At 36.9% G+C, this 19445-nt stretch overlaps 1 protein-coding gene across 9 annotated transcripts in view; it reads right to left on the bottom strand.

Annotated features, from left to right (window-relative positions):
* Malrd1 (MAM and LDL receptor class A domain containing 1) overlaps positions 1 to 19445 on the bottom strand; it is a 725534-nt gene that overhangs the window by 269667 nt on the left and 436422 nt on the right. For all 9 annotated transcript variants that reach the window (XR_015449658.1, XM_087207225.1, XM_087207223.1 and 6 more), the window contains 2 exons: positions 16917 to 17162; positions 15228 to 15385 (listed from right to left, as the gene is read on the bottom strand). Coding sequence is in view for 8 of the 9 variants with exons in the window: in XM_087207225.1 (XP_087063351.1) it covers positions 15228 to 15385; positions 16917 to 17162 (404 nt within the window). In the remaining variant the exon portion in view is untranslated. The remainder of the gene's footprint in view (positions 1 to 15227; positions 15386 to 16916; positions 17163 to 19445) is intronic.

The raw sequence follows: 19445 nt of genomic DNA, 5'->3' as shown, positions 1-19445 counted from the left end.
GACCACAGCTGGAAGAGTTAGAAATCATCAGCAAGACAGACCCTCTTCTACTGAAATACAAAGCAATGCAAACCACTGAAGGTGCAGTGTAGACACCAAGGTTATACATAGCAATATAAGTACAGATTTCATCATAGCCATTTGGTTATTCTCCTCGTAGTTCATGCTCTTATTGAGAACTGGCACTGTAATAACAAAGTGAGGACCTTGATTCCTCCATGCAGAGCTCCAGCAGGAATTGCATGCAGCTCTCCATCATGGTGATGGTCTTCTGTTTGTGAGCTATGCGATGATTTGAACATTCATCATGGGGGAGAAGGTGCATAATGTGCTTTTAATGGAATGTGTCAACAAATCTCAATGCTTTTCCTTTGCTTTCAAAACAAACATCTTAGTTTTACCTGGATATTTATTTGTCATGAAGAACTCACCCCCTGACAGCATCCTGCTTTTCTAATATTATCTCCTAAATGATAAACACCTTTATCCAGGTTACAGGAAGCAAACAATGACAGCTTGTGTGTAAGCTTAATGTCTGACAGATCTCACTGTGGCTCAGCTGTCATTAAACACAACCACAGAGTTCTACATGCAGCCATCCAAACAGGGAACACGAGAGAACAAATAGATAGGAGGAGCTCTGTATCAAAGGGAAGGGCAATCCGGTGAAAACACTCTGAAAACTCCCATTTAAAAAGCAGCAGACCACACGTTTCTGGAAGACACATATATTAATACAGTCTAATTGTCAACAGAAGAGCAGAATAAGTATTCTGAGTTTTACTTTTTTCTCCCTTTTCTATGTTCATCCTCGATGAGGGATTAAAATGAGTTAAATGCTTAATAGTCTCCCAAGCCTATTTTTACAATTATAGCATTTTATGATACTGAAAACTATAGTTGCACATATCATGGCACTAATTTTACATATGTAGTCAAGGAAGCTGACAGACGCTACCTAAGTTGCCCAAGATGGTGAATACCAAGTAGCAGAACTGGCATTCAAATCCACATCCCTCTGGAGAAATGACCAGTTCCTTTCCTCATATCCAAAAACCTACTGTGATATTATGTTGACTAACTATACGACATTTTGTGGGGGGAGATTTTATTCCTAATAAACTTTGCAGAGATGACATTACCTTGACTGTTCTGGCAAAAAGGAGGAAAGTATATCCAAAGGGAAAGGAACCCCTGTGTTTAGGGGTGGTGTTATCTAAAAATGGAATTTATCAATGCACTAGAAGAACAGAACATGTGATTCTTTTAGAAGATTCAAGGAGGAGCAAAACTGGAGTAAAAAATTGAGATTGGAACCTAGGATACCAGAGAAGATCCAGTGTGAAGTGATGTTTATTTTTTCATTCGCACTCTGAATATGGTCACACTCAGTTTCTAGTTTTGTTTCCCTTCCTGTGCTTTAAAATTCTAATTTAGAAAGCTCTGTAAAGACCATGAATGCACATAAGCCTTGTATTGGTGTTCTTGTACTGAGTTAATGAAGAGACTAAAGGGAAATGTGATCGCCCTTCATAAACCTTTGTTGAAAACATCATGCTGATTGTAGCAGATTATCAAACCAGGCGTCTCAGAATTCCAGGCAGCACCTAGAATAGAATAATCAATAGCCAAAGCTATTGTCAGGAGTTGTAGGGAAATGAATACAATGCTGAGAAGCAGCTCTCAATAAAATGGCTCAGCGGTAAATCTAACATTTGTCAAATTACTAGAGATTGGAGGAGCTTCAAAGGGGGAGAGTAGGTAGCCCTTCTTGTTAGACATAAACTTCCAAGAGTTTTCGTTCATACTGCTTCTTCTACGTTCTGCAAGTAATTCTAACTTTCTTAATCAAAAATAAGATATCTGGTGTTCTTGTCAAATTAAGAAATGTTCAGAAAATCAGGCTAACTTTGTACATACATAAAAAGATATTAAATGCCTCATTTCAAAGCATGATTTTGTCACGAATTTTACCTTTCACAGGATTTACTTCTTAATGTCATTACGAAATGTTTAGCGAATAAAATTCTAGTTATATGATGAACACATATATAGGCCATGTATTTCCATGGATATATTCATAAGTTCAAGGAGAAAGAATCAGTAAATTCACTTTCTCTTTTCTATGTGTAGAACTACATATATTTTCAGAGATAATCATATATGAGAAGGTAAAAATCAATGGAGCCTTGTATAATGCCTTGCATAATGCTTGTATAGTGCCTTGTATAACAATTTTCATTTTAGATACTCACCGTGAAGTTGTCAAATTGACTAGAATTTTTCTAATACGCTGGCTTTGAAGATGAAGTAACTATTTCAGAAACAAAACTTTAAGTACTTGAATTAAACGTGTACAAAATATAATATGCAATGATTACTTCACCAGAGGTCTAGCAAAATGAAATGCTTCAATAATATCGATTTGTCAGTCATTCTGAAAAATACAATACCATTTATTTATTGGTTCTGATTCCTTTCCACTCATGTTTACATTAATAAAATTTCCTTAAAACTTTAACAATATCTAAGCTACTTAGAAAAAAACCCCATGTATTTGTGGCTCAAAAGTTTGAAGAAAACAGGTGTTATTTTTAAGAAAACAACATATATCGGAAAGTTCTGATAAGAAATAAAAGGTACTACATCTTAGCTGAAGATAAATTATCTTGAGTTGTAGGTCAATATTTTGCTCTAAATTAATTTACAAAATAAAAATGTTCATATACTGAGACAACTGTTTAAAATTATTTAATGAATTTTTCCAAATGATGTTTATTAGTACCATATGAATGAAGTAGTAATAAAAGGATAAATGTATTCTAAAATCATGGCTAACTATATATCTGTAAAAATAAAACTGTTCAAAATCTCTCCACATTGAAGTAAACACAGTAAATTGCAAAGGTTTCATTTATGTGCTCCTATCACATTTTTTTTTCAAATGGAGAAACAAGGGAAAATGTTCCTCTAATTTTGACTAGTTATATTCTTAATTTATCTTAGTCTTAGACATTAAAAACTCCAAAGAAACAATAATTTTTGTAAAAAGTTTAGCTTAACATCATTTGAAGCATTATTTTATGTTTTTCATGCATGTATGTTCTATATATATTCTTTGGACGATGAAGAAAAATTATCTCCAATTCTAATGAAGTCAACAAAGTTACATATCTCAGTATTCTACCTTATAATATAGGGATTTCCTGAAAAATAATTTAAATGAAAACCCTAAAAGACTAAGAATTTTCTCACCATTCTCTCACTGTTGAAGAATCATACACCTCTAACTTTGGTAAGGTTTCATCTGCCGAACGACCACTAGTGATGTCAAAAAAAGTCAAAATAACTCATTAAAAGTATGACCCCTAAAATCCTCGGGGCTCATGAATGCTAATGAAAAGAAATCCATGATTTCACATAAAAATATTATTTTACCCTTCTTTTTAACCTCAAGCCTCTTTGTCATCTCAATTGCCGGAACTCAGAAGAATAATCCCTCAGCTCATAAATCTGAAGCACTATGTGCGTCCTCCTGCTATCAACAGGTTAGCATAGAAGAGGACAAAGCAGGACACAGTAATCATCGGTGGGATGGAGTGAACAGCGCACCGTGAATGGAAAACAAAATTTACAGCATTTGACATCTGTAACAATGTCTCCAATGATTCATTCACAGAAATTTTAATGTTGAAAGCTTATTACACGTGGACTTGTCCATATAGTGAATCTGTAAGTAGATTTATCCAAACAGTAATTTAGCCAAGTCCCCTCTTCTATTTCTCTGTTCTTGAGGGAGTAATATTGACCACCCTGCCATATAGAAATTTAAATTAGTACCACTATATATATATATATAAATATAAATATATATAAATATATATATAAATATATATATAAATATATAAATATAAATATATATAAATAAATATATATTATATATATATGATTCTTTCTAGACAGCAACCGTAATTCTATCTTCAAATCTCAAATATATCCTCTGTATCTTCCATTTAATAAATTATTTTGTAATATGTTTACACATCTTTCTCATTTACAGTTAAGCTCCTTTAAATACTGTCAAGCTGTCTTACTTTTCTCTAACAAATATTTTATATGCCTACAACAAGCCACTCACAATGGGGGACACAAAGTAGATTGTTCCTGTATACTACCTTCAAGATAGAGGTAGAAAGTGATAAGAGCCAGAAAAGAGAATATTAAAACTGAGTTTGGAAAGATGTTCAGGATTTAGATATGCCATGGTAGGGTATACGGAGTGTGTGTGTGTGTGTGTGGGGCGGTTGGTGAAGAAAAGGATAGGGAAGAAAAAGTCATTCTAGATGTCAGATAAACAAGAATTTTAAACAAGCATGAACTAGGAAAAGGTACAGATAAAAGAATAGAAAATAAATATGCATTAATAATACATGGCCACATTGCTTGATGAGAAATATTTTAAGAAAAATACTAAATTTAGGGATGGCATTAAGTTGGAAAGTTTGCAAGTTTGCTCTCTGAAAAGTACAGTGATACTTACAAGAGAAAAAGGGTTCCCAGAATACAATTACAATGGAAAGACAAAGGCAAATAGTAATCAGGAGAGAGAGAGAGAGAGAGAGAGAGAGGGAGAGACAGAGCCAGAGACCCAGTAGTAGTGACTGATCTTGGGGCCTTCACATTGAGCTATATCCTAGCCACACCCTATTTTTCAGGTTTTGGTTTAAGACAGAGCCTTCCTAAGTCCTTACGTTGTCCAGGCTCCACTTGCCATCTTTCTGCTCAGCCTACCTACCAATATTACTCTCAAGGACTCAGATTGGTTCTTCTGGGAGTACAATTTTAGCAGTCACAGATAATAGCTAAATCAAGGTTATCTTTCCCCCACTCAGTCTCATTCTCCAGTATCTAATTAATCTTGTTGGGCTTCCTCACATGTGGAGCGCTGATATGGACTTCTTGAAAAATGACATAAAATGTGTGCGAGATGAGTGGTACAAAATGTTGGCAAATAGATGGCTTTGATTAGGAGACCATCAGTTGATTGACTGCTCTACCTTACAGCAATGTCACAAAAGGTGGCTGGCTCATGCTTACTGGCTGCCATTCACTGTCTGTCAAGGCTGTTGCTGTTTGTTCCCCACTGATTTTTTGTGTGTGTGCAGGTTGGGGTATTAGAATTTTAAATAAAATGTTTATATTTTGTTACATGATCCTACAAAACTTAACCTATCATTATGCCAACTGCCGAAAACGAAATAACGTCAACGGTGTTTGAATGAACCCTTAGCAGCTAAGTTGGAATTTGTTTTGTCACAGCAAGCAAAACTTGAAACATAAGTTCATTAAAATAATCTTTAAAATTTATTTTGATATTTCAATTATCTTTTGCCTTTCAAAAAGAAATTTTAAATTTGATTACATTGATATTACTAGTTTTTATACTAATTGTGAATTTGCATGTACAATTTGCTACATTTAAGCTAATGTAAATACATTAAAAGTTATTCAGTAAATACGGCTTTGAAAAGGCAAAGAAAGGGCCGGGGATTTAGCTCAGTGGTTGCGCTGCCTGCCTCGCAAGCTCAAGGACCGGAGTTCGATTCCCAGTACCAAACAAAACAAAGCAAAACATTAGTAGCTGGAAAAGGGCAAAGAAAGAAAAGGCAAGTCAGAAGCAAATGAAATTTACAAGAAACAATAAAAATAAGCAATAGTCTATTAAATAACAAAAACAGATTCATGGTATCAAATATACAAATGTATAATATAAACTGTTAAAAGTAAAATAAATGATTATTCTATTATTTCTATTAATATTATATCCTTAATTATCGTATAATTGCTAAAATTGGTAAATTCAGGACTCATCAAATACATTTTATACTTTTCTATCTCTCTCATGTATAACACCCTTCCTCTTACACCCAAATTAAAATTTGCCCTCAAGATCCAATTTAAATTTCCTTAGTTCCTGTAAACACTTTAAGTCCATAAATACTTTAATATCTTTTGCATTCCGAGAATATTAAGTGGTGTGTTCTACATCGTTGGCACTTAATTACGTACTGCCTGTACATGTACTCTCTTGATTGACTTAAAATGTACTTAATATTTCCTAGAACGAGGGATCGTGCTACACGCGGAGATAAGACAGTAAAGGAAATAGATCCAGTCTTTGAGTCACGTGAGTTCTCTAGTCATTGGAGAACACAACTTTCTACAGTCGTCATTCAATGCCTGGTCACAAAGAATCAACGGTGTGGGCATATTCTGCCACCTCATTTGTCCTACCAGGCAATTCGGAGGGGTGGCTTTTTGCAATTCTGCGTTTTTGTAGCATGTGAAGTCACAGGCAGCCCTTGCAGAAAGCGGATTCGAAGGAGAGGGCACCTGGAGCTTCTGAGTGGAAGACAGCACCAACAGAGCAGGGGTGCACTCCCACAGCGCATGTGCTAATGCCTGAAGGGAAGGCAAGGTTAAAAGAGCGATGCCTGCGCCACAAAGTCCGCACTTTCAGAGGAACCTGCTAGCCCTGAAGATCTGAGACAGGAACAGAGGATCCAAGCTAGAGACGCTGGAGCCCAAACAGCCCAGCTTTTCTTTATTTCTATCTTTGACATAATCCATAGTGGGAAATCACAGCAGAAATTACCAAAGAGCCTTACTGACATAATTAAAAAATTATTGGAAAATATTCCTATTTTAGAAGGTGTGGAGAGGTGCTGTAATTTAGGAAGTGTGACTTTAAGTATGAACATTTCTGCATTATTAACAAGTAGGCTTTAAATTTCTGCTTTAATTCAAGGTCACACATAGGGAACTTATTTTTATTCACCCTATACAAAGATAAGATAGCAAGGTTCTGTCATTTCAATAATACATTTGGAGGTGAACCATAGGGGTTTTCTTTCCACTCCAACTGTGTGATCTAAAGTGGGTAAGGACAGATTTCCAATCTTATAGCAGCCTTTGAGTCAGAAACGTGAATCAAAGCCATCAGTTTGCTGACAACAATTTTAACTTATTTTGATTGAAGTATGTATTGAAAACTCCACAAAAAATCAGCAAAGTAGGCGTTAAAATTTAATTGATGAGGATATATGGGTCACAAAACATTACTGTTATGTAGTAGAAAATATTAACATTTTTTTAGGCAATGTCCTAGAAAAATGAGAAAAGGGAAGGAAGAATGTTTTATCATGGTAAACATCTTCCAAATGGTCATAATGCAAATATCAGTAAAAAAGGCAAAACTGAATTGAAACTGACTGGTTCTCAGAATTCCTACACAGAGCAGTTCTGCAGACGGCAACTGCCCCTACGAATTTTCGGAGTAAATGAATAATAAACACATGAAGTCACTGGGCCATTATGTCTTAAACACGTTAGGCTGTGACTGGTTTTTCCTGTTCCTTCTCTCACATCTTTGATTAGACAAAACACCGAATGCTGTGACTACATACAAATCTAAACAGACGCTCCCTCGCACATCTGGGTGACAAATCTGCCTATGTGAATCCTGCAGGAGCCCATCCGGAAGCTGCAGCCCGAGCCTGGTATCTGGTCAGCTGGCGTCTCTTTGCTGTGGCCACCCCTCAGCGTATTTCCACAGCTCTTCCCTTGGTTGCAATGAATGTCACCTTCAGGGACTTCCTGTGTTGCTGTTATTGGGAGCTGATTTGCATTTTCATGTTAAAAAACAATCTCGAAGAAGGCACTTTTCTTTCTCTATATATTTTGTTTTTAATTATTGGCACATTATAATTATACACATCTTAGCACTAGAGTGTGATGTTTCCATGTATGTATATCATATATAATAAAGAAATCAAGATATTTAGTATATTTATTAAAGAAATCAAGGTATTTAGCATATCTGTCTCCTCATGCATTGACTGCTTCCTTTTGGTGAGAATATTTAGAATCTTCTAGTTATTTTGAAATATACAATACAATATTGTTAACTATAGCCATCTTATTGTGCAATGGAATGCTAGAACTTCACTCCCTCATCTAAGTGCCATTTTATATCTATTGACTGGTCTTTTCCTCTCCATTTCAGCCTCCCACATTCCTGGTAACCACTAATAAATAAGTGTAAACACTGAACAGCTAAGATAGATGGCCTTATAAAATTTAAAATTCTCCAAGCTCCTTGTATAAAAATTATTGATTTCCAAGAAGGTTGTAACATGGAAGAAATAAATCTTTATTTTTACCAACTTCACCTAAAATTAGATACTTTCTTCAACTTATGAATATAAGAAATCATAAGTACTGTACTAGCAGTACTTGTGACTATCTCATTAATAGTAAACAGATTGTTTAATATCATATTATAGTATTTTTAATTTTGCCAAAATAGCATTTATGTTTATCACATATTTAAAATAATGGTAGCTACTTCATCTTCTATTGGGTCTTTTTATATAATTAAGTCATGATTCAATTTAGAAAATATATTTATAAAAATATTTAATGATTGGTATTAATTTGTTCTTCATTCTTTCATTAACATGGAGCTATTTAATATGACTTTAGAAACTTTTAATTATATTAGATATGATGTAGTGACTGAGATAAATAGGGTTCTGCTACTAGAATGACAAATTAAGTTAGAAAACAACAAATACACTCATCATAATGAGGAGATACATTTTTGAGATTAGGTATAACCAAAATATCCTGTGTGGACCATCATACAATGTCCACATGTACTGAAATATCACACTGCTCCCCCACAAATGCACACAATTATCTTTAAATTCAAAATAAATTAATTTTAAAAGAAAACTTGCAGTTGATAAACACATGGTAGTCACCACTCTCTAACATGTAGAACAGACTGTTGATTTTAGATGTTGAGATGGACATCTCTAATTTGTATGATTTCAGAGTTGCTGGGTAACTTTGATGAGTAGTCATAGCTCTGCTTCCTAGGTATCAGAATATTTTAAATTTCTTTTTTTTTTGGTACTGGGGATCGAACTTGGGTCCTTCTACTTGCCCAGCAGGCAGTGAAACCACTGAGCTAAATCCCTGGCCCCAGAATATTTTAAATTTCTAATGGCAAAAATTCGTGGAGTGGTAAAAAGTGAGGGATACCAGAGTTAGAATTGGCTTTTAATCCTGATTATACAACTTTGTGTGACCTACATCTCAATTTCATGGTTGCTAAAATTAGGGGAAAAAAAAAAATCTCTTTCTTATAAGTTCACTTTGAAGATTAAAGAAGTTACTCTAGGCAGAAGACTTAGAACTTTTTATGGAAAAAGTGAACCAGTCAGGAAATAGAACCTGGTCATAAAGTAGTAGCAAAAAATGATCGTAAAATAGCAAGCAATAAGGTTCTTTAGAACAAACCATTTGAGTCACTTATAAAGCTAAAACGTTAGAATCAATTACACGAAAAGGATAGCCTCTTAGTAGAATCTTTTCTTCTTGATAAAAGGGACACCTGTGGTATTAGCTGCTTAGGACTCCACCTCCATAACACTAGAGGCACTGAGAGAGGTAAAGGACACATGAAAAGCATTTAAAAGAGAAAGCTCAGTGAAAAATACGCCTAGCACAAACACTGCTATGTTCTCCAAGATGATAAAAAGAAACGTTAATTTTCCATAAACAAGGACATTTGTGATATCTTGACAACTAATTCAAACTCTGAGAATGCTCATATTATGCATTTATATGGCACGAAATGCAAAGGTCATCTTTCCTCCATTAATTTGGTCAATTTTAATAGTGCACTATATCTAAAACTATGCAGATTGAATTGTTCCGGTGCAAAAACAATTCAGAAATAGCACATTGACTTCTGGCACTAAACATTTAACATTTAACTGATTTACAGTCTAAAATACACACGACAGTATTTACAAGGTCCATTTTCTCTACCCAGATTCTTTATAATCTGTATATCTATATTCTCTGTATTTTTTTCTGAAACAATGAATAAAATGCCAACAACATACTTACAATAACAGATATTCAGTGGGTTGAGGAGATCAAAATAAAGCTAAATCTGAAAAATCTCTCCAATGTGCTTTGTCAGGCAGATGTAGTATTAATAACTGATGAATAAATCTTTTCTCACTTCAGGGTAGGGGTGAGTGTGTAGGAAATGAGGTAGTTGGGGTTAGGAGACATAAACAATGCTGACCTTTAAGTCCTCAGAACCTTATGTCCAACTAAAGCACCTTATTGGTTAGATTAGCAATAAAGGCAAACCCCAATGACCAGTCTTCTAAGTAAGCAACGGAAGCTGGCCATTGGTTTGATCGTTTGATGTTTTCTACAGACTATGGGATAAAATCTATGTGGTCATCTGTTGGTATCCATGGGTAGTTGGCTCCAAGATTCTCAAGGATATCAAAATCATAGATAAACATTTAAGTGCCTTATGTAACTTGACATGGTTACTCTATGCACATACTTTATGGACATGTAAATGATATGTAAATCATGGTTATAATGCTTTGTGATGGAATAATGACAAAAATATATACATGTTTAGCACAGATGCAATTTTTTCCAAATATTTTTATGTCTGAATACATTTGCAGATGGGGAACCCATGGATAGGGAAGGCTGACTGTATTTACATCTTGAATCTCAAAATCTTAAGAGAGAATTTTCAGGAAGTCAAGAAAAAGAACCTTAAATCATAAGTCAGAAAAATTGGATCCACATTCTAATTTTTTTAAATACCATGTGAACAGAAGCAAGAAATATAACCTTGCATTCTGCATTCATATGTTAAATGAATAGCTTAGATTAAATTTATTTGATGGCCACCGTCACTCGCTTTAAAATTCTCTGTATCCATAAGCAAGATAAAGCAATCAGCTAATTTAATTATGGTCTTTCAGCACACCTAGGTTACTCCATCAGGAGAGCTCTCCTGAAATACATTATTTTTCTCTACTTCTGGCTTGAAAATATGCTATGTTCCATCATGACTACATAATGGATAGTCCTGAATGCTTTCAATTAAATATACTTAGATTCCCTGAAGCACACAGTCATCTTGATTAAAATATCAACTATTTATTACAGATGGAGTATTTCCAAAGAGGATAATGCTCCACAGATAGCAGGTGTTCCTGGATTTTATTAAAACAGCTAACTGAAAAGACACAAAGGTCTTTTGTTTCTTGCTGAGGCTAAACAGACTTTTAGCAACAAAAATAAACCATCAAACACTAATTTTAAAATTTCTCAAAAATTCTTCGTGATGTTCACTTACCTGTTATTTATCCTTAGTTAACCCTACAGATAAACAAGTAAAGTGGTTTAATTAATTTGTAAACCAAGTTAACTTTTACACTGTAAAACACTTATTTTATTCTTGAGTGCTTTTGAAAAACGTAGTTTGTTTTAAATAGTTGATTATTTGAAAAGCAATGCACTTCAATTTAATGAGAATATTGCGTATGAATGAGTTAAAACATAGGTTAACGTAAGATATGTTATCAAAAATAAATATACTATTTCTTAAATGAACTATTAGTAAGTCCAGAAAAAGCCATAGTCTCTCTTTTGGGTTATTAACATATAAATATCCTTCCTGGAAACACAGAAACCAAACCGAGTGTGTGCATTCTCATTTGGATTTCAGAATACTTGAGCTCAGGTGCTACCTCATCTACTTATTTGTGACCTTAGATTTACCACTTAATCTACTTGAGCTTCACTGGAGTCACCCACAAAAGGTAGGCAAAGGAAAGACATGGGTTGTCACTGCGTCCCAAGGGGTCCCCCTTCCCCTGGGCAGGGGGTTTGCCTGACTCAAGGGGCTACAGGGAGAGCCCCTCATCCTTATACCTGGTGATCTCTCTGATATCACAAAAAAGACTGGTCTTTTGGAAAAATTGCTTTTCCTCTTGAAAAGTTTATATAGTTTTACAGCTTTTTAAACAAACAACAAAGCAAACAACAAAGGAAAGAAAATGTGACTGACAGAAAGAAATACAAGGAAAAATTATAAAACAGGCAATATATAAAATAAAATGGTGCTGCTTTGAGCCAGGCATGGTGCCAAATGCCTATAATCCCAACACTCTGAGGCTGAGGTAGGAATGCGGTAAATTTCAGCCTAGCCTGGGCAACACAGCACTTAGCAAGACTCTGTCGAAAAATAAAAAATAAGGGCCAAGGCCCGGGGATTTAGCTCAGTGGTGCTGCTGCCTGCCTCGCAAGCACAAGGTCTCGAGTTCGATCCCTGGTATCCAATCAATCAATCAATCAATAAATAAAATAAAATAAAAAATAAATAAATGAAAAAGGACTGGGGAAGTTGTTCAGTGCAAAAGACTTTTGCTTATCTATATATGTGCAACTTTTTGTTAAATGCTTACTGTAGTGCCCCGTACAAGTCCGTATCAGGAGGCTGAAGGGTCTGCACTGGAAGTCAGGGACAACATCCAAGTGAAGGTGAAGACTGGAGATCCTTGAAGAAACAGAAGCGAGCCTTCCTTCTCTTCCTTCTTCCTCTTCCTTTTTATTGCATCCTGGCTACAAGCTTATCGGTTGGTGCCACTCACACCTAGGTGGGTCTTCTTCGGTCTTCAGTAAATCCATTCAGCCACACCCAGAACTGTGCTGATCCAATCAGCTGGGTGTTTCTTACTCAAGTGGATACAGTTAACTATTTTAAGCATATACCTCTATTCTAGTAACAATTACTCATTTTGTTTTTCTAAAAAAAATCTTGCACCGTAGATAGATGTCAGGTAACACAGTCTCTATTAGAGTCAGCGTAGAGCACTTGGGTGGAGTGAATATATGGGTTTTGTATGTAGATATGCCTGGATTCAAATTCCATCTCTGTCACTCACAGGGTGTATCATATAGGAGGTTGTGCTAAGAATTACCTGAAGCAATACAGGTGTTGATGTCCAATAGGCCTTACCCGCTAGTAAGTATTATTGTTGCTGGCAACTGTTATCAGTACTACCCTATGCAGAATATCCCACCAGTAAATTATTGTTCAATGGGTACATGCTGTTATGTCTGATTGCATGTATATAATTCAGATTTAGAATATAAATTCTTCATATTAGATTTTATGGCATGCATGCCATGCGGTACAGCCATTCCTTCACAAAGGTTACCCTTAAACAAGGCTCTGGGGAGACACTACGTCCTTATGTTTCATCCAGCATTCCCGTCTCAGAGGATCTGAAGAACTTGCAAAGGCTAAAACTCAATGCCCTGCTCTCAAGAGTTTAGTCTATTTGTTGGATTAGAATAAACACCAACCACCAGCCAGTGAGTAGGAATTGTTCTTAGAGTCATGAAGGACACTCAGAAGAGGCAACATCATGGAAGGTAAAAGTGGCCAAGGAACTTTTTGCAAAAGGCTGAACCTTCCAGACCTTACGAGGCTCAGTGTGAGAGAAGGCAGGGAAAGGGCAGGGGAGACTGAACCAGAAGGAACACAGGGTAAAGTGGAATAATTTTTAAGGGATGATGAGGAAGGAAAGAACGAAAGACAGAGAGGGAAGGGGGAGCAGAGAGAACAACTTCAACCTGTTGAGTCTGCCATATGACTAAGACACTTTCAAACTCATGAGCAAGTTAACATCTAGCAGGGTTTCACACAGAGGGAAAACTAAGTTCTTTGCGACCATAATCAAAAATGTGTTACATTACTTACCAAAATGAAACAGTTGCCTTCAATTCATGAACGTAATCTAAATACATGTTATGAAAGATTCCTCTCCTCCACAATCCGTGTGACTACATAAGAATAGGCACATATTTTATTTAGTGATGGGGGAATCAAACCTAAGGTGTTATGCATGCTAGGCAAGTGCTATACCATTGAGCTGCACCTCTAATTCCAAGAACAGGCTTACACTTTTTAAAAATATGTGTGTGTGTGTGTTGTTTTGTTCTTATAAGGTAGAAAGATGACTGTCTCAGAATGCTGTGCAATTTCCCTAAGAATCAATTGCAGGAACCACAGGCGTTCGACATGACTTGATAGGAAGATAAACATCCATCTCAAAGGAGTTTACTTTCACATTTTTTAGTAACTGACGGTTTTTGCTATATGATAGTCGAAATGTAAATATGAGTGAAGCAAATAACAAAAACAAATCCCACAGACCAGAATCAAAGTCCTCACATGGTGCACACCATATAATCAAGCATTGGATTCAAAAGAGCACTACTGAAATACTCCTGTGAGAACTTTAAGTTTTGTATTTCAAGCAGTTTCCAAATTCAAACAGTAGACTAAATCACTGTGGTTTCCTGCATGCATCTTACTGGTTTGGCTTCTCCGCACCACTATAGAAGAGTCCTAAGTGATGAAGTCACTTCAGGTTTCTGATAAAACATGAACTAGCCACAAGCTATTCAGGTAGATTAGCTCTTTGGCATTTGAGTTGGGTGTTCTCTATCAGTGCCAGGACACTTCAGCAAAGCTCATGTGTGATAAAACAGCAGTGGCCACTGGAGCATGTTTTAAAGCAAGCTTTCTTAGAATTTTAACTAGATGCTTCAAATAAACCCACATAGCCACAGACAGACAGACAGACAGACACACACACACACACACACACACACACACACACACACACACACACACACACCCCTCCTTTTCATTGCCTGTTTTAACTTGCTAAAGAGTAATGTGTTTGAATCAGGTCTCATTAATAGTATTAATATTTACTTTGCTATTTTGTTACCCAAACACTGTCACTTTCTTATACTAAATTACAGCCCTGACGGAAACATCCAATTAATCCTCCATAAGAGAATGTAGTAGCACATCATCTTTAATGAGTGGTTCAATGTAATCCTACCTTGAGCATGCTCTTGGGCAGGTCAGTCCTGGGCACAGCATGCTTGGAGTAGAATATCTGTGGTTAGTTTCCATAGTGATTATTCATATATGAGAAAAATGCATAGTTTCCCTTCTTTCAGATGTACAAATAATCTATTTTCTTGAAAAAGAGAAGGAAGGAAACAACTACTGGAAAGAATTGGACTAATTGTTTTTATAAAAGAAGTCTGGGGACTCGGCCAAAATCACAGGATGTACCCCTGCACTCTGAGCAGGTTCTCATGCCCCAGGTCAGCAGGCCTCTGCTCCCCAGGAAGAAGTGAGGCTTCCCTGGGCTGAGTCAAAAGGCCTGTAATGAACTCCTCAGGCTTTGTGCTGTCTGCGGGAGTCCACTGGAAGCTCAGAGGCATCGGAGCCAGGATCCTACCTTAATGAGAATCCGAATGGACCCTGTGGCTTTTGCAGATATGAAATACCAGAAGCTCATGGTGCACGTGGCACTGGATTCCTGCCACCTGGTGCTCTTGAAGTGGGCTTTGTCACCCCGCAGGCCCATGGGAGTAGCCTCCAGATACATGAAGTGCCCTAGGAGGGAGGGTGGGATTCAGATAAGACCAAAATGACAATGAAGGGATTATTTCAGCTTTCCCCTCTTAGTTAGAGTTTTTGATTACATTTCATAGGATCTGAGCTGCCCGAGGCATTTTCATTTGAAACAGAAAGTAAGTCTAATAGCCTTGTCTCTAGTTCACTGACAGCGCAATTTTCAGCTGTCTGTGCTTTTAGCAAAGTGCTTCACAGTATGCAGATGAACTCATCTGACAGGATATTTATGCTATCAAATCAACAACATAGTTACAGAAATCACTTAATGCACCCCTAAACTAGCTGGGTATTGTAAAACAATTGCAAAGATTCCCTAGGAAATCTAAATATGTCCTTCCAAATATTCAGCACTTGTTGAGCGTGTAAATAAAGCAGTATTTTAATATGAAATGTGAGAAGAATAATATTGAGCTTTATTCTGTGTATCAGAATTTTTACGCTCTTTCAAGAATGTATAGCTGAGTGTTTGAATGGGATTTAGGGCTTCCATTCCCTGGTTTGGTGAGCCTGGCTTAATCAGATTTGTATTATAGAACTGCAGGATTTCAATATTTAGATATCTTTTTCCAATTTTGCAACACACAGGAATTCAAGGTCTCTGCTTCATACTGCTTATTATTTTTATTCCTGAATCAGTGAGTTTGAGTCCACTTGTTACAAAACAATCCATGCACAACACTCCTAAAATACGCTGTTTCACAGTGACATTTTCACAGCACCTCAACAGGTTTCAATCTCCTTTCCCTTCCTACAGATCATTTCACTTGTCTCCACAACCCTGTTGGGCACACACGGCAAGTTTGATGATCTCCATGGGACACCTGAGAGATCTGAGATGCTGGAAAGTTAAATGCGGTAATGATCAAATGAGTGTCAGAATTCAAGGTTACTGGTTATAAACGTGTGCCTTAGGAGAGGTATCTAATGGCAGCCTGCATTATCACCTAACAATAATTCTCAAAATAGTTGTTAATATTAGATTTTTCAATTTATTGTTGTGGGTTGAAGAGCATCACATCCCAATCCTTAGACCTCATGAATGTGACCTTCTTTGGTAACAGGGTCTCTTTTTCCAATGAAGTTTAGATGAGATCCTTAGCATGACCCCTAACCCAATCGGACTGTATCCTAAGAAAGAGGAGGAGTTTGGGTAGAGGGAAAGACATACACAAACAGAAGACAATGGGAGGACACCTGGGCACCACTGCCTACAAGTCAAGAAACTCTGAGGCTGCTGGAGCCTAAGAGAGAGGTGAGGAAGAGGTAACTCCCTCTCACAGAAGGAAGCAACCTGCCAGCAGCTTGATCTTAGGTGTTCAGCCTCCAGAACTGTTTTTACAGCTCCCTGTACTATGACCCCTTGTGACAGTAGCGCCAGGAAACAGACACTCACTAAGGTTCGGCTGACTTGCCATACCAGTGGTGCTCTCTGCAGTTGTTGTCAGGGAACACAATGAGATTAGGGCCTCGTGAACAGGATTCTGGCAACGGGGGCGACCTGATTACCCACCATGCTCGTTTCCAAGTGTGTGGTCTTTGGGGGGCCTCAGGCTTTGATGAGAGCCAATCCCCAAAATCCAATCAAAGTTTTCAGCCAAGGAGTTTTGCCAGCCACACCAGCCTTTCTCAAAAGTGCAGGAGCCGCCACACTCATTTTCGTCAGTATTATCTCCACAGTCATCTACGAAATTGCAGCTTTGTTCTGGTCCGTAGCATTTGCCATTCTGACATTCCCGATGGCCAGCCGGGCAATAACCTAAATCAAAAAACAAAAATCAAAACAGGCTGGAGAAATATTCCTGGCACATTCCATGAGGCTGAAAGACATTAAGAACAGATTTGCTGTAATATATAAAGGGTCGTAGTATTCTGAAGAATTTAAAGTTCCTGACCCCTATTTTGGTCCCTAATCCACTCTAGAGACTTGGCCTATAGATCATTCACAATTTTTAAAAAATGTATCATTTTATTGATTTAGGAGAGTACCCCAAGACTCCCTGCACACCATTTAAGGATACAAATTCTATATAAGAGTCAAAGTGAAGCCTTCCAATTTTTTGCCCTGAAATAAAATCTTTAAGGTGCTAACTGCTAATGTTTTATGGAGTATTTGGAAGTTTCTGTTAGCACTGATTGACTCCAATATTTATCAGAAGCCAAATGTATACACTACTCTCAGAAGTAGGGTCAAGCATATTTAATGAATATAAGACTTTCCAACACATTTTTCTCCAAAATGCATGATTATTTGTCATTATTTGGAATTACAGAAACAATTTCCCTGCAAAGCAATGCCAACCACAGATAGCTGTTCACAAAATATAATGGAAAGACCAATGTCTCTGATGACCTGCATTTGATTTCCAGGGCTAGTGTGTATTAGTTATCTAACTCGGATTTTATTGACACCCATTGAGCTTCAGTTTCTCTGTCTAAAGAAAGACAAAGCAAAATCCTGGAGAAATTAAGGCAATTCAAGAGACTACTGTATAACAGTGCCGAGGCCTGAGTCTGATCCTGAGTAAGTGATCGGTAAATATTAGTTAAACAAGTGATGCATGGAAGAAAGTGCTTTGGAAACGATAAAGCAGTTTAATATGTACTGTCCAGGTTATTATTACCACATCCCTCCAAAATTACAAAAGAGTATAACCATTATAATTACAGTATTTCAGAAAAAAAGAAACTGTTCAGAAATCCAGCACGGGACATTAGCTTCACCTTTGATCTCTTACATCGTATGATCAAAAATTTTCCTCTTTCTTTTCTCCAATTGTCTGTGGAGGGGAGCTGGTGACACCACTCCTTTATTTCTAGGATGGGAGCTTCCATAGCTGGAGGCATGTTTCCTGAGGGCTGATGTGGATTAGAGTTAGGAGGTTCTATTCCAGAAATTTATTGTAAGGTGTTCTGGAAATTCCTGCTGATAAAACTCTGCTATAGTTGCTATTATTTGGATCTCCAAAAACTCATATTTGAAAGACTGTCTCCAGGAAGGTACAACAGGGAGAGAGTCTGGGCCCAGTGGGAGGTGTTTAGGTCATTGGAAGCAACCTTTTGAAGGAGACTGTGAGACCCTTGACCCTTCCTCTTCCTTATTTTTCACTTCTGACCATTGGGTATGAAGTTTTGCTCCACTGTGCCTTTCCACCAGGATGCACTGCCTCACCACAGGCCTAAAAACAAAGGGGTCAGCTGATTATGGACTGAAAAAACTTCAAAACCGTGAGCCTAAATACAACGTTTTTTTTTCTCTTACTATGTTGACCATCTTAAGTATTTGTTTTAGCATCAAAAAACTAACACATCCTCATATAGAAGCTCTTGAGTCCTGGATAGGTCTCAATTTCCAGACAGTAGATGGGCAGAAGGAAAGTGGTAGGAGAAGATCAATAGAATGCCACACAGAACCCCCTGGAGAGGAAACCTGAAGGCTTCTTGCCACTTTGTGTACTTGGCTGTTTCTGGATTGCTTGTTTGAGGTTACCTAATTTAACAGCCTTTCCTCTTGTAATGCCATTGAACCTAAGTTTCAACTGTGCATTTTGCCTCCTACAAAACTTTCTTCTCTGGGTTCACTGTTAACATTTCTTTTTCTCGCAGTATGGGATTAAATTTTTTTCTAGGTGCTCAGTTCATTTTAGTAGAGCAGGGGTACAACAAAAGACTTTAATGTTTCAATTATACAGTTTCACTCAGAATCATAACATTAAATATTTTCCACCTACACAGAAATGGAGATTATTTACAGTAACTCGCATTCATAGATGAGAAAACTGAAGATCATAGATGCTAAATGACTTGCAGGTTTTTCAAAAACAAAGGTGCAAATTAGATTCAGATCTCCTGTCTTCTGAGTTATTTTTAAATCCATAGCTTTAAAAGGAGAGAGATGATATCAGGTTGGATATCTCAGGATATAATAAATACCACTGAGAACCAGTGAAGGTGAAGCTGGCCACCACATCCTTAGTGGTCAAAGGGCTGTTGAGAACCTAAGAAATTACTAGATTATTTCATTTTATATAGGTTAGCATTT

Source organism: Heterocephalus glaber, unplaced genomic scaffold (assembly GCF_053883595.1).
Source record: "Heterocephalus glaber isolate CG9 unplaced genomic scaffold, H.glaber_assembly_v1.0 deba00000768, whole genome shotgun sequence".
NCBI lineage: Eukaryota > Metazoa > Chordata > Mammalia > Rodentia > Bathyergidae > Heterocephalus > Heterocephalus glaber.
The sequence above is the reverse complement of the archived record's forward strand: the minus strand, read 5'-3'. Positions and strand labels throughout refer to the sequence as shown.